Raw genomic sequence first — 12,643 nt, 5'->3', positions numbered from 1 at the left:
TTAAAGCTTAGCTTGGTGTATTATAACTTAGGTTAGCACATCTAAGTTAAATTGACTTAAATTAATGACTATTAGCCCACCTTAGCTTGGTTTAACAGATCGTACCTATTATTAGCATCTCCTATCTTAGTTTTAGCTTACTTTAGCTGAACTCAATTAAACCTTTGTTAATTTATGTTATCTTTGTTCATAATTTAACATAATAAAGTTAAATAGTGAATTTCAGATTTTATCATCACATCTGATTAAATACGTCAGGAATCTACTCCAGTATTTACAGGAACCCCTCTCATCAGAGGTTTTATCTTTTGCATCAGTGGCCTTTCATCTCAGAGACGTTGGTTCACATGGAAAGTATGTCGCATTTTATTTTCAACCTGAAACATTCTGGGCCAGACTGAGGTCAGGTTCTGAACATTAATCACCATCTCTGCCGTCCGAAAGTGAGAAGCAGCTTATCGAAACATCAAACATCTGCAGTCAGCCACAAACAGTCAGACTGTTGATAGAAACATTAGCAGTCATAAGAACGCGCTGCTCACATGCTGAGGCAGATTTCTGCTCAGTTTATTAAAATGTTGAAGGAAATATCTGCTTATGTGGCAACATGCATGAAAAAAACAACTGGGAGCAACAAGTTGTTTGTGGTAAAGTTATTCATGTTTGGCTTCACAGCTCGGCCTTCATCTGGTGGCAGGCAGGAACTTTACAAACCTCCAGTTCAGCACAGACATTTTTATTATTATAGGTGTGAAAGGTTTCCCCCAGTAAACCTGTCAGCCTGGCAGTCCACCGTGGTTTTATAGTAAAAGATGTTAAGTTGACAGGAAATGTAAAAATATTACTGGGTAGTTATAAGTTAGAGGAAAATGCCACATAAACACACAGCTAGTCTTAAAAACATCAAATCAAAATTAAAATGAATATCAGTTATTTGCACTTCTGTTTAATCCAAATTAAGTCAGCGGCTCCATCGGGCCCCCAGGGCTTCAGGGGCCATAAATGCTGATATTCTAACACAGATTCATAAATGTAACATTTATTTATTGAGATGATCAATGCTGCTGAATTTGGTTTAATGCTTTCAGCTTAAATTAAAAGATTTTAAACTGTTTAACATTTAAATGTAAGATTTTAAGGAGCTGGCAAGTTTATTTTATAAAAGTTCAAAGAACAATATTCATAGATTGTTTTGTTACCATAGCAACAATCTGATGCTGCGAGTTAAATCTTTGAGTTTGAGCTGTTTGTTCACAAATACAAATTAATAAACTGGATTATAACTGATTGTTTTTAGTTTGGCCAGTTAAACTCCCCCTCGTCTCCCAGATTAAATCCAACACAGAAGCTGTTAGAGCTGCTGATGGGGCCCCTCAGTCAGATTCTGCCCCAGGCCTCATCAGCCTTGGACCGGCCCTGCAGGATGAGGTAAATCTGCTGCACTGAGCAGAGATGAGCAACAAACAGGAGATTTAATTCAATGCTGCTAATGTGGCTTTAGCAGCTCTGACATTTCATGTCTGTTGAGTTTTAATAAGAATCTCAGAAACTGTTTTGGTTGCTGGAGTTTATGGGACGAGAGTTTCAGATCTCTGCTCGGCCGCACGCATCAACTCTGGCTACGTGGACAAAGCATTTGGTGTGGGTTGGTGCATCGTGTAACCAGAAAAATAAGAATAATATAAAACCAGCGTAATGTGTGACATCGAGGAGAGGCTAAAGCTCCTCCAGGGGTTTAACCACCAACGCTCCGGGAACAAGAACTCTGTCAGCGCAGACAGAGCCACTTGCTCTGTGAGCGTGAGGAGAAGTTTTGGTAAGAAAGACATGAAGTCCTGCTTTCAAAATGAAAGTGTGTGCTCTTGGATTATGGTAGAATAATTTCTCTCGTATTCATTCAGTAAAACTGAAATGTTACTTAAACTTCAAGAAAACATTCCAGATTAGGCCACCCTGGCTGGTTGAGGTAAATTTTAGAAATGTGCTTCCTCTTACAAATCGCCTTCTGCTTTCGTCTGCTTAGTTAATGTTGAGCCCAAACCTCATGAGAAACAAGATTTATGTTGTAGTGATATTTGGTAAAAAGTGTTTAGCTTTGAGCTAAATATTTAGCTCGCTAACCAAATATTTAATTTTAAACTTGAATAACCCAGATTATTGCTGCTAATCTCTGATTGTGTAACATCACAAATTGCTCCCCATTCCCTGTTATTTTATTTAGTTCATGGATTATTGGATAAGGACGTGGTAATGCTGCTTCTACCAAACACCCGACACTGATGAGACTCCAGCTAATGACAGCAGAAACTAAGAGTCTGAATTTCAATTTTCTCTTGATTTGTGGATTTTAACAGATTAATGCTCTGCTCCTGTTTCCATGACATCAAGAAGTAAACAGAAGGCAGGTGGCGGCGGTTAGCCTGACAAACTAATCCCTTCACAAATGGCCCTGCATCCCATGCAGACTGCTTTTTACCATGGCAAATCGACTCACAGCCCAGGGTGTCATTCCATCAAGGGGCGGCATGCGTTCTCAAACAAAAACATTAGCCATCAGTTTTTTCTCATGTTTTGAACCTTCATCCAATGAGAAGTTGGCAATGAATGAACGTGTGAATGTTCATGATACTGAAGTTGGCATCTGACTGACAGACTTCTGTTCAGTCCCATATTTAAAGGGCAAGCACACCGTTACGCTAACAGCATGCTAACTGCTGGTGGTCGTCTCCAGAACAGCGGAGAACCAAACTGTGAACAAAGATCTTTTTTATTTCCATCTTATGCAGTTTGGCTCCTGCTCTGATCAGTTAATTATCACAGCAGTTCAAAGAAAACAAATTAAACTTCAAAGAAATGAGTAGGAACTAATTTGTTGACATGAAAACAGCCTTTGAAGCCGTAGACCGCAGGATTTTATTAGTCAAATTGAGTCATTCTTATGTCTCACAGGAAGTGGGCGGATTGATGCCATGTAAAAAACAAACTAACAAACTAAGATGGTGTCAGGGCAGCTAAATCTGCAGGGCGCAGTGGAGTCCCTCAGGGCTCCCTGCTAGAGCCGTCCTGTTCTGGCTGCAGCGACATTAACACCAGGCAGAGACGCCGCAGAATAAATGCATCTAATTCAGAGCTGCCTCTAAAATTTAGTCTCAATTTCAAGGTTCAGGAAAGTGATGTGAAAACGTGATCAGATGCTGAGAGCAGATCGATGAGGCAAACCTTCCCGCTGAACAGAAACCGACTTTTTAACTCAAGAGGAACTATCGAGTTGTAGATCTAGATCTTCAGTTCTTCCAGCTGGAAACCAGAGATCAGGCTGACCTGTGACCTCTAACCCAAACTTTCAGAGCCACATAAAGATGGTTCCAAAGTCGGCCTTCGGAGGACTAGTGTCAGTTTTTATGCTAAACCATAAATTTTAGTTTGGGTTCAAACTTTTCATCTTTCCTTTTTTGTAATGTGACGTTTTGCCAGTTGTTTCCTTTTCATCATGTAAAGCTCTTTTTACACCCTGTTGCTGAAATGGGTTTTATAAATAAATTTGCTGCACAAATTATATCCCGGACAGTGGTGCAGCTGGTAGAGCTGTTGTTCGATTCCTGGCCCGGGTCTTTCTGCATGGAGTCTGCATGTTCTCCCTGTGCATGGAAAATCAATCCTCCAGCTGCAGCTGATCCAGAAGCTGCTGCTGCTGTTCTCACTAAAACCAGGAAGATAGAGACATAACACCAGCTGTAAAGTCCCTACACTGGCTCCCTGTAGCTCAGAGAATAGACTTTAAAATACTGTTAGTTTATAAATCACTAACGGTTTAGCACCACAATACATTAAAGATCTGTTATTGCTGTACCAACCATCTAGACCCCTCAGATCTTCTGGTTCTGGTTCTGCTCTGCATCCCCAGAACCAGAACCAAACAGGAGAAGCAGCATTCAGTTTCTATGCACCACAGATTTGGAACAAACTTCCAGAAAACTGTAAAACAGCTGAAACACTGAGAGCCTTTAAATCTCAACTTAAACCCACCTGGTTAGAGTTGCTTATGGCTAAATTAGGGTTTTGATGTCTTTGATGTTTTTAATGTTTTTATCTATTTATTAATTTCTTTTAAATGGCGTTTTAACTAAAACTCTGTAAATTTCGTCCTGTCATGCGACGGGGATTTTTCAAAATCTCTTTCTCTTTCTCACAGTTTATTCAATGCCACATGCTGTTTTTATTTTTTTCTTTAATTACATAAAGCTCTTTGAAATGCCCTGCTGCTGAAATGTGCTATACAAATAAAATTTGATTGATTGATTGAACATGTTTGATTCCTCATATTGATGGATAATCTGTTTTGGCAGAAATCAGGAATATTTAAATTTAACTTATATTTAATGTCTGCTGAAAAAGTCACACTGCAGATTTAATGAATCTGGACTGAACTTAAGGATTTCCAACCTAATCTGTAAAACGTCAAACTGGATTATTTATTATGTTATTTATATTGGACACATTAAAAGATCCAAACTTTTTTTTCTCGCCGACATTAAATCAGACTGAACTTTTCCTGCTTCAGGTCCGTAAACATTAAATTATTTCTGTTTGGCAAATGGCAGAAAAATGAGACGGACGTTTTTTTTATTTTAGAGAATTTGATTAAATCTTTTTAATAGATTTAAATCCTGAAATAATTATTGTGACCCAAACGAACCCAAAACAGGAACGGTTAAAATCAGATTTAATACCAAACAGAATAATCTTTTCTATAAATGTGTGGTAAAACCTCCCGAGTCCAGGAATCAGTCCACATGGAGACGAATCAGAATTAAACTAAAAACACAGATCAGCTTTAAAACATGCAGAGAAATGGAAAAAACGAGAGCTTAGAAAGCAGAACAGAACCTCGTGATTCAGATAGAAAGCTGCTCCCACTTCTCTATTGTCTGCTTTGAAGATAGACCCATCAAAGTGTCAACCTATAAATTCCTAAAACCTCTAATATTCTGTCCGTCTGACGGATATTTATCCCTCTGGGAGGCAGAACACCTGAGATCCTTCACCTGCGCGTCTGAGAAACGCGTTCTCATTTACAGCCGATCTGCAGATTTCGTTTCTTCACACCAAGAAGCTGTTGCAGAAACCGCTGAACCACAACAGAGAGAAAACCTGAACCGAAGGAAGCAGCTGCTTCCCAGCCTGCTTCCAGGTGTGAAACCGCTGCAGCTCCTCCAATGCTCAGTAAACTGAATAATGGTAGACATGATGGATCTGAAGCAGATCTAAACATGAAGCGTGACCAACTCCAAGTCTTGTTACTGAGCGAACCACCTGATGAACTCCAGCCATCCACAGAGCCAGATCAGCAGCAGAGTTAAAGCTGGACATGAGCAGATTTACCTGCTGGACTCACCTGTGTGCGTCTGCCAGCCTGAACCTGCAGATTACTGCTCTGACTTCCTCCCTCTGTGAGCTGCGCTGCGATCGCAGCGTTGCCCTCCTCGCTGCTGCCGGGGGGAGGAGGAAGAGAAAAACGGAAACTTGTCTGCACTGCTGCTCATTTGCAAAGCAAAAAAACTCAGTTTTCCTGGTCTGCTGTTTTCCAGAGAAAACTGGTTTACAGGCTGCAGGAGGAAGAAGCTGATAATGACGCCTGTGTTGTTCTGCTGAAGGAAACGCTGCTTATCAGGGAAACGAGGAGCTGCAGCTGGAGGCTCTCTGTTCCTTCAGCTTGAGACGAACCGCTTCAGTAAGGCTTTATTTGAAGGTCTGCATGAGACTGAATGACTCTTCATGAGTCAAACATGCATAAAGACTCCAGGTCGATGAATCATGTCAGTCTTATGCAAACCACCTGAAATAAAGCGTTCCCATCATTTCTATCCAGAACATCAGCAGATCGGGTCTCTGTGTCAGGATGAGTTTAGTGTTCGTCCTTCAGGTGGAGTCCCGCTGGGCTCCATACTCGTCGTTTTCACTTCCTGCTGCTGTCTGGAGCGATTCTAACTCGCTACCAGGTATCCATCACTATGCATCTCATCTGCTGATCTGCTGGCTGACAGTAGCTATGCTTCCATCAAATTGTTATGTGGAATTTTAGCAAACTCTCAAATAAGAAAGAAAATTTGAATTCAGCGTATTTCCATCTACTAGTGTGAAGCGAATCAGCCAGGCAAAGCAGACTTTGTGGGACGTTGACTCTACAGGAAGTATGGCTAAGTATCCTGGACCCCACATCGCAGAAACTCTCCCCTCTGAGCTGGACGTTTGGATGGGGAACATTCTCAGTTTGGTGCCTCTGGTAAGGCACAGATACATTATGTCTTAACGTCTTTTTTTACTTTTTTTTTTTCGGAGAAGCCAAGAAGTGCCTCAAGTGACCGAAAAACGTTTTTGTGAAACTAGAAAGTTATTTCTAATTTTTCCATTTCCGGCACCATTTATCAGACTGCATAAAAAATGCTGGTGGAAACACGACTAATGGCAAAACACACAGAGGAATGAATGTAACCCTTTGGTGGCCATCACAGAAGATTTAACTCACCTTAAATCAAAACCAGAGTGATTATTTTAAATAATCAACACCTGAGCAGAAACATTCAGGCGTCTGTTACTCCAGACTCGACTGTTAGAAACAAACTGATGGCTCATCTGAGCCCGGTTCTGGTCCTGCTGGAGATTTCTTCCTGTTAAAGGGGAGTTGTTCCCCTCCACTGTCGCTACATGCTAACTTTGATAATAAACTGAACCTGATGCATTGATTCTCTGATGAATCCTGAGAGGAAAAGCCTGGGTTAAGGTGTCGCCATGACTTCTGGGTGTTCTGGTTAAATCTGAGGCCAGATGTGAACTGGACCCGATCCTGAAGCCATCTTTAGGCCGGTTGATCCAAACTCTGGTTCTGTGTTGCTTCAGGTCACACTTTGACCCATTTTACTCAGAAACTTTAAGTCTACAGCCAGAAAGTTGATAAAATACACAATCTGACGTTTTAATAAACCGGGATATTCTGCCACTGTTTTCTCTCTACCTGGACCCAAACTGCTGATCGGACTGTGGGAACCCTGCGGTTCTTGGTTGGTTCTGTGTGAGGTTCTGATGACCCTGCAGGGGTCCAGGCACTGGAGGTTCTGTGGAGATGATTTACATCAATAAAAATGGGTGTAGAACTGGAGCAGCCACTAGAGGGCAGCAGAGGGACGAAGGTGACCGGCAGTTACCAAAGCAACCAACAGTCATATGCAGACTTCATGCAGAAAGAGGCTGGGATTTGAACCCACAACCCAGCAGTGCCACCAGTTTAGCTTAAAGTAGCTCCCTCCCAACATTTTTAAGGGATTGTTTCTCAGAAAACCGGTTGAGGTTTATTTTCTTTTCTTATCGGTCCGATCTGAGGAGCCGGTTTGTGAGGCAGCATTCCTGCTACCAGGAAGTCTGCAGGGATTCTCCCTGAACAGGGAAAAGCATCAAGATTAGACAAACCGCAGCAGGAGGAGGAGCAGCTGTTTGGATCCTGCTGAAAAACCCAACAGTTCTGGTCCAGATCAGGAGTCCAACCAGCTGAATGAACCAACCGGACCGCCCCGACTTTATTCTCTGAGATTCATTTTCATTACAATCTAAACTTAACAACAGAACAAAACTTTACGTGATTTTTACTTCATTTCTGGTAAAAATTAAAATAACTTTAAAATTAATCAGAGCCAATAAACAGAATCTTATGAAACAGTAAATGTGTTTGACTGGAGCCGGTTTAACGCAGAGAAGATTTTTATCTCCAACACCTTCAGTTCTCATCAAAATCAGTCCTGGGTGTTTTATGTTGCAGTTATTGGGAGCAAAACTGACTTCCTGTCAAGGACATTAAGTGATTGAATTGGATTGATCATTTAAGCAGAAATAAGTGAAATCTGTTGGATTCTCACCTGATATTCAAAGATCTTAAAACAGGAGAAAAAACGGGAAAATGTACCTGTCCGTGCTGCCCTCTGGTGGTTATGGACGTTACTGCACCATTGTGTGGCAAAATGAGAAAAATGAACAAAGATAAAAACAAGACTGTGACAAATATAATAATTATAATAGGGCTGGCTAACAGTTAGAATGTCTGTTTATTTTATTATTGTTTGTTTAGAAGTTGATTTGTAGGATTTTATCGCACAGAACCAGTAAAATCATGTGAACAAAAATATCCCAACAATAAAGCTGTTTGTTTCATACAGATTAATGAAGATGTCTATTCATGGGGAGGGAAAACTTCTGAGCAGAAACATTTCTGCATCCAGGTTTATGTTGTTACACACTTTAAACACTAGATGGCAGCAAATGAAATAAAAACTAGAGGTCCATGTGTCATTGAAACCATTCAGGACTTTAATTCAACAAAATAATCCTGACAAAATCGCTGCTTGCACCCCCAATATTTTTGTTAGATAAATACAAATTATGATTTTTGTAAATACTTTATTTTTCCAGGAGTTTTTAGTAAGATATGCATAACTTCCTGTTTTAATGGGCTATAAATACATGTATGATATAAAACTGAGGCCTATTTCTTTGTGCTACTGTTCAAAGCAGGAAAAACGAGAGAATCTGCAGCTAAAACAGAGAAGTGTTGACCTTCATAAGTCAGAAAAAGCCTTAAAGAAAATGACTGCTGGTCAAAATAAGTTTATATTTACAGTCAGAGCAGTAATTCAAAGTTTAGATCCACAGAAACTTGAACCTTTGTGATGCTGTTTCTTTTCCAAAGATTTCTTGATGTCTTGCTAGAGTGCAGGACATCAAGTTTCCACCTGCTGGAGAAAACCTGCAGGTTTAGGTAAAGACAGGATCCATCACTGATGGACAAAACATCACCTTCACCAGGACTACCAGCAAGGAGGATGCTGCAGTGTCTCCAACAACCAGATGACTAAATATCCACTTTTTAGTCTTCTGGTACTTCAAATCCTGACATGAAACCTCTGAGAATGGCCCTCTGCCTTTCCTCAGAGAATCTTCTGATCTGCATCTTCTGCATGTCATAAACTTTTCAGGCCTCTAAGAGCCATTTGGTGCTTATCTGATTGTCCTAAAAGCTGAAATGTAGATTAACTGACAGTTTAGACAGATTACGGTTCTCAGTGCCTTCTTGATAACGTTTCCTTTTCGCCCCGTAGCTCTCCTTCCATCACTGATCTCCCCAACTCTTGCTTCCTTCCTGTTAAACTTAAAGCCAAAAATGAAAAAAGACAGAAGGAAGGCTCTGAAATGAGGCAGCTTTTTATTACCAGCATGATATTGGACATGCAGGACTTATAGTCATGACAAAGACAACAAAAACTCATTGTGTCAAACCTTCATGGTGGCTGATATCTTCTCAGTCACCACTTATGCAAAGTCTCTGTGTCCTGATTTGGTTGGTATTTTCATGTCTCATATCAGTGCAACAAGAGATTCTTCTAAGGACACGGAGAGCATCAACTTTCCCCTAAATAGAGGCCCCTACCATCCAGAATGTTTTTTGGACCACAACTTTGGCCTCACCAATGTTCTCGGTTTGAGGATTCCTCATCAGTTTCTTTCTCCATTGGTGCACAAAAATGTTCAGCCTCCTGTCTCCTGTTGGCCAAGATGTTGCCCAAACTCTTTGTGGTCATCAAGGATCTACTGTGCTCTGATTGCCTCCTCTTCCAGGACCATCTCTGTCCTTGTCTTCTCTTTCAGTCTCTCCTCTTGCTTTGCATCCATTCCTCCATCCCCCCCTCTACATGTTGCTCAGACTCTGATTGGTTGACAGGGGCTTCCTCCTTTTTTTACTGGACAGTTTTCTTATAAGTGACTTTCTGAAGTTTCGACACATTAGGAAGTAGATCAGGGGGTCGAGGCAGACATTCGTCGCCGACAGGAATAGAGTCCCCTCTTTGATCTGGTGAAGCAGGATACTGTTACCTTCGCTGAAGCTTGACGATGACATCTGGCTCATGGTGTAAGGCACGCGGCAGACGTGATACGGCACAAAGCAGACAAAGAACACTGCCAGAATGCTGAAGATGTTGCGGTTGGAGTTCCGGTAGATGCCCCTGCTGTCGCGTCGCATGCAGCGGTACGTCTTGTAGATCCGGTAAGCTATGAAGGTGTAGGAGAAGCCTACGATAAGTAGTGTTACCCAGAATAGAGACATGTTAATAAGGACAGATACTCTGTGCCACTGGGCACCAAGTGGTGTCTTCAGTTGGATGCATTTTGTGAAGTTATGGTCTTTGGCTGGCCAGGTTGCCAGCATGGCGTTGGGTGCAGAGTATAAGAAGAGGAGACCCCAGGTGAGGACCGCCAGAACCTGAGCAAAGGTGGTATTCTGCATAAGATTTAGATCAGACACTCCACTACATTTTGTCTTGAAAGAGGAGGTGCTTGTGGAGGAAGATGCATGCTGGGAAATCTTGACATAGCGCTCAAGGCTGATGTAGCCTATGAACAGCATTCCTACATACATGGACACGTAGAAGAGCACGGCATTGAATCGGCAGTTGAAAATCCAAAGGTGGCAGGTGTTGAAGCCCATTTTCACCGCCACCCTGACGGGGAAGGAGAGCAGCATGAGGAGGTCAGCCACCACCATGTTCTTCAGGTAAACCACCAGAGCAGAATCTGCTGGGACTCTGAAGAAGATCCAGGCAGCCAAGCCATTTAGCGCCACACCCACAACGAAGAGGACGATGTAGAACGACGGGAGGACCTGGTTGGTGAAGACAATGCTACTGCCGGTTTTGTTGGTGGGGAGCTTGGAGCAGTTAAAGAGGTCCATACCTAAAAAATATCAATAACACATGATACAAACATGTTTAATAAAACTTCAAAACTATTTTTATTCAAGGCTGAAATCCTCTTACAGAAATGGTTTTATTAACTCAGGCTTTGTGCTCCAGGTTTTTTGTGCATTCATCTGGTTTATTCATAATTCTGCAGAAGGAATCTTTGAATTATAGACTCCCCAAATGAGACATTGTCTCTGATTGAGGGAGGAATCGCAGCCAATGCTCGGCTCCAGTCCAGAGTTGAGAAGAGAAGCGCAGCGTCATGCTGTCCTAGCTGAACCAACGCTGCTGCCATCACAACTCCATCCCCGTTCCAGAGCAGAGGATGCCTCACGGTCTGAGGCGACGTGTGTTAGCTGCACTCATGCTGAAAGTTGCTAGCTAAGCAGTTAATTGTTCCCTGGTTCTCCACACTTCCATAACGATGTGAAATAAAGCTAAGTTTTCTTCATTAATTGGAATTTCCCTGATTCACAAGCATGACTCAAGTAAGAGGCTATGTGTCTATGCAGAGATAAATTAGTTTGGATAAACAATTTCTGTCATTTTATTGTCCATTTCACTGTTTTTATGACTTTCTATATGACTTCAATCCTTCAAGCTGCTTGGGTACAACCAGGCCATGGAGTCTGTTATACACAATGTTTTATGAGGTCATTGACTAATAAGAATCATTTTCCTTCCCCTTCTTGCTACTAAGCTACATAAAACAGTCCTTAAAACATGCTAAGGTGCCTCATTCTCTTAAAAACTAAACGCTATAAGCTAAAGGTAAAGCTAGATGCTAAGGACGGCTCAGTGCTCCAACAATCAAAACCTCTTTTTCCAGCTTGTGTGGTCAACCTGCAGCAAACCACAAGCGATCATAATCAACTTTATTATTAGGGTATTTTGAACTTAGGTTATATAAGACAGCAAAATATCAGCTTCTTTTTGTTAATAAACTCGTCTATATTCAAGATAAGTTATCTGTGTTTATGCTGTACATGTGTAGCTTCATCCATCATTTTAATATCCAAGCCTTGGCAGGGAGGTATTTATAAAGCAGACTGAAGTATTTAGCTGTTATTTTCCTGATAATCAGGCAGTGCCCTGACTTGGATCTAAATTACTAGTTTAGTTAATAATTGCCCAGAGCTGTTATTTACTTATAGCCAGATCAGACCTGTTGTTAAGCATCAACCCAGATACTACAGACTTTCTGACAGGTGTGTGTAATAAAGTTATTTAGTGGTAATTTAAGCCGTTTCCCCTGATTAGACAATTAGAAAATCCACATGAGACATTTAAGTCCAGTTCCATCTGTTGCTACTGTCATCAGCTGCCAGTTTGACATCAGATATCAAACCCAGTCTGTGGGAAAACGAGGATCATCGAACTGGTTTCATGCATCGCATGCAAATCTTCAATTACACTTAATGGTGCTGAAATGCCACAGATGCTGTTTTTGGTTGCCAGTTGAAACACAGCAATGATCTTCCCGGCTGTTTCAGTAGAAGTGATCTTTGTGCACAGTGGGACAACTTTTGCATGAGTCATTTGTTAGGCAAATCTGCCTCTGTGTGCAGCTCTGTGTGTCCGACTGGGAGGGTTGATGATGAGCTGATGCTCTCTCTAAGTAGTTTGTTCTGATCCAACTTCCTTCTAGAAAGCAAAGTGCAGCCACCAAAGTACTAACTCTGCCTGTATTGGTGCAGGATAGAAGAAGTTCTCCTGATTGATAGATTTGAGTGAGGAAACCAGACTGGACCATGTTGTTCTGGTCATGGTCCAGTCTGATAAACTGGCAATGAGGTCTCTGTTACCAGCACCATGTTAGAGGAAGAACTGGTCCGTCAGTTTCTTCTCTACAAGTCACCATC

At 41.5% G+C, this 12,643-nt stretch overlaps 2 protein-coding genes across 2 annotated transcripts in view; both read right to left on the bottom strand.

Moving 5' to 3' along the window:
* LOC106964309 (P2Y purinoceptor 14-like) overlaps positions 1-5,585 on the bottom strand; it is a 27,497-nt gene extending 21,912 nt beyond the window's left edge. The window contains exon 1 of the mRNA XM_015059728.1: positions 5,396-5,585. The gene's annotated coding sequence lies outside the window, so the exon portion shown is untranslated. The remainder of the gene's footprint in view (positions 1-5,395) is intronic.
* Positions 5,586-9,228: 3,643 nt separating this feature from the next.
* Positions 9,229-12,643, bottom strand: part of LOC106964317 (P2Y purinoceptor 14-like) — an 8,818-nt gene continuing 5,403 nt past the window's right edge. Inside the window, exon 3 of the mRNA XM_015059744.1 lies at positions 9,229-10,773. Within this exon, the coding sequence (XP_014915230.1) occupies positions 9,731-10,771 (1,041 nt within the window). The 5' untranslated portion in view covers positions 10,772-10,773 and the 3' untranslated portion in view covers positions 9,229-9,730. The remainder of the gene's footprint in view (positions 10,774-12,643) is intronic.

Source organism: Poecilia latipinna, unplaced genomic scaffold, assembly GCF_001443285.1.
Source record: "Poecilia latipinna isolate Pla-1442-1.1 unplaced genomic scaffold, P_latipinna-1.0 Scaffold1656, whole genome shotgun sequence".
Taxonomy (NCBI): Eukaryota; Metazoa; Chordata; class Actinopteri; order Cyprinodontiformes; family Poeciliidae; genus Poecilia; species Poecilia latipinna.
Note: the sequence above shows the minus strand (reverse complement) of the source record. Positions and strands in the feature narration are given on the sequence as shown.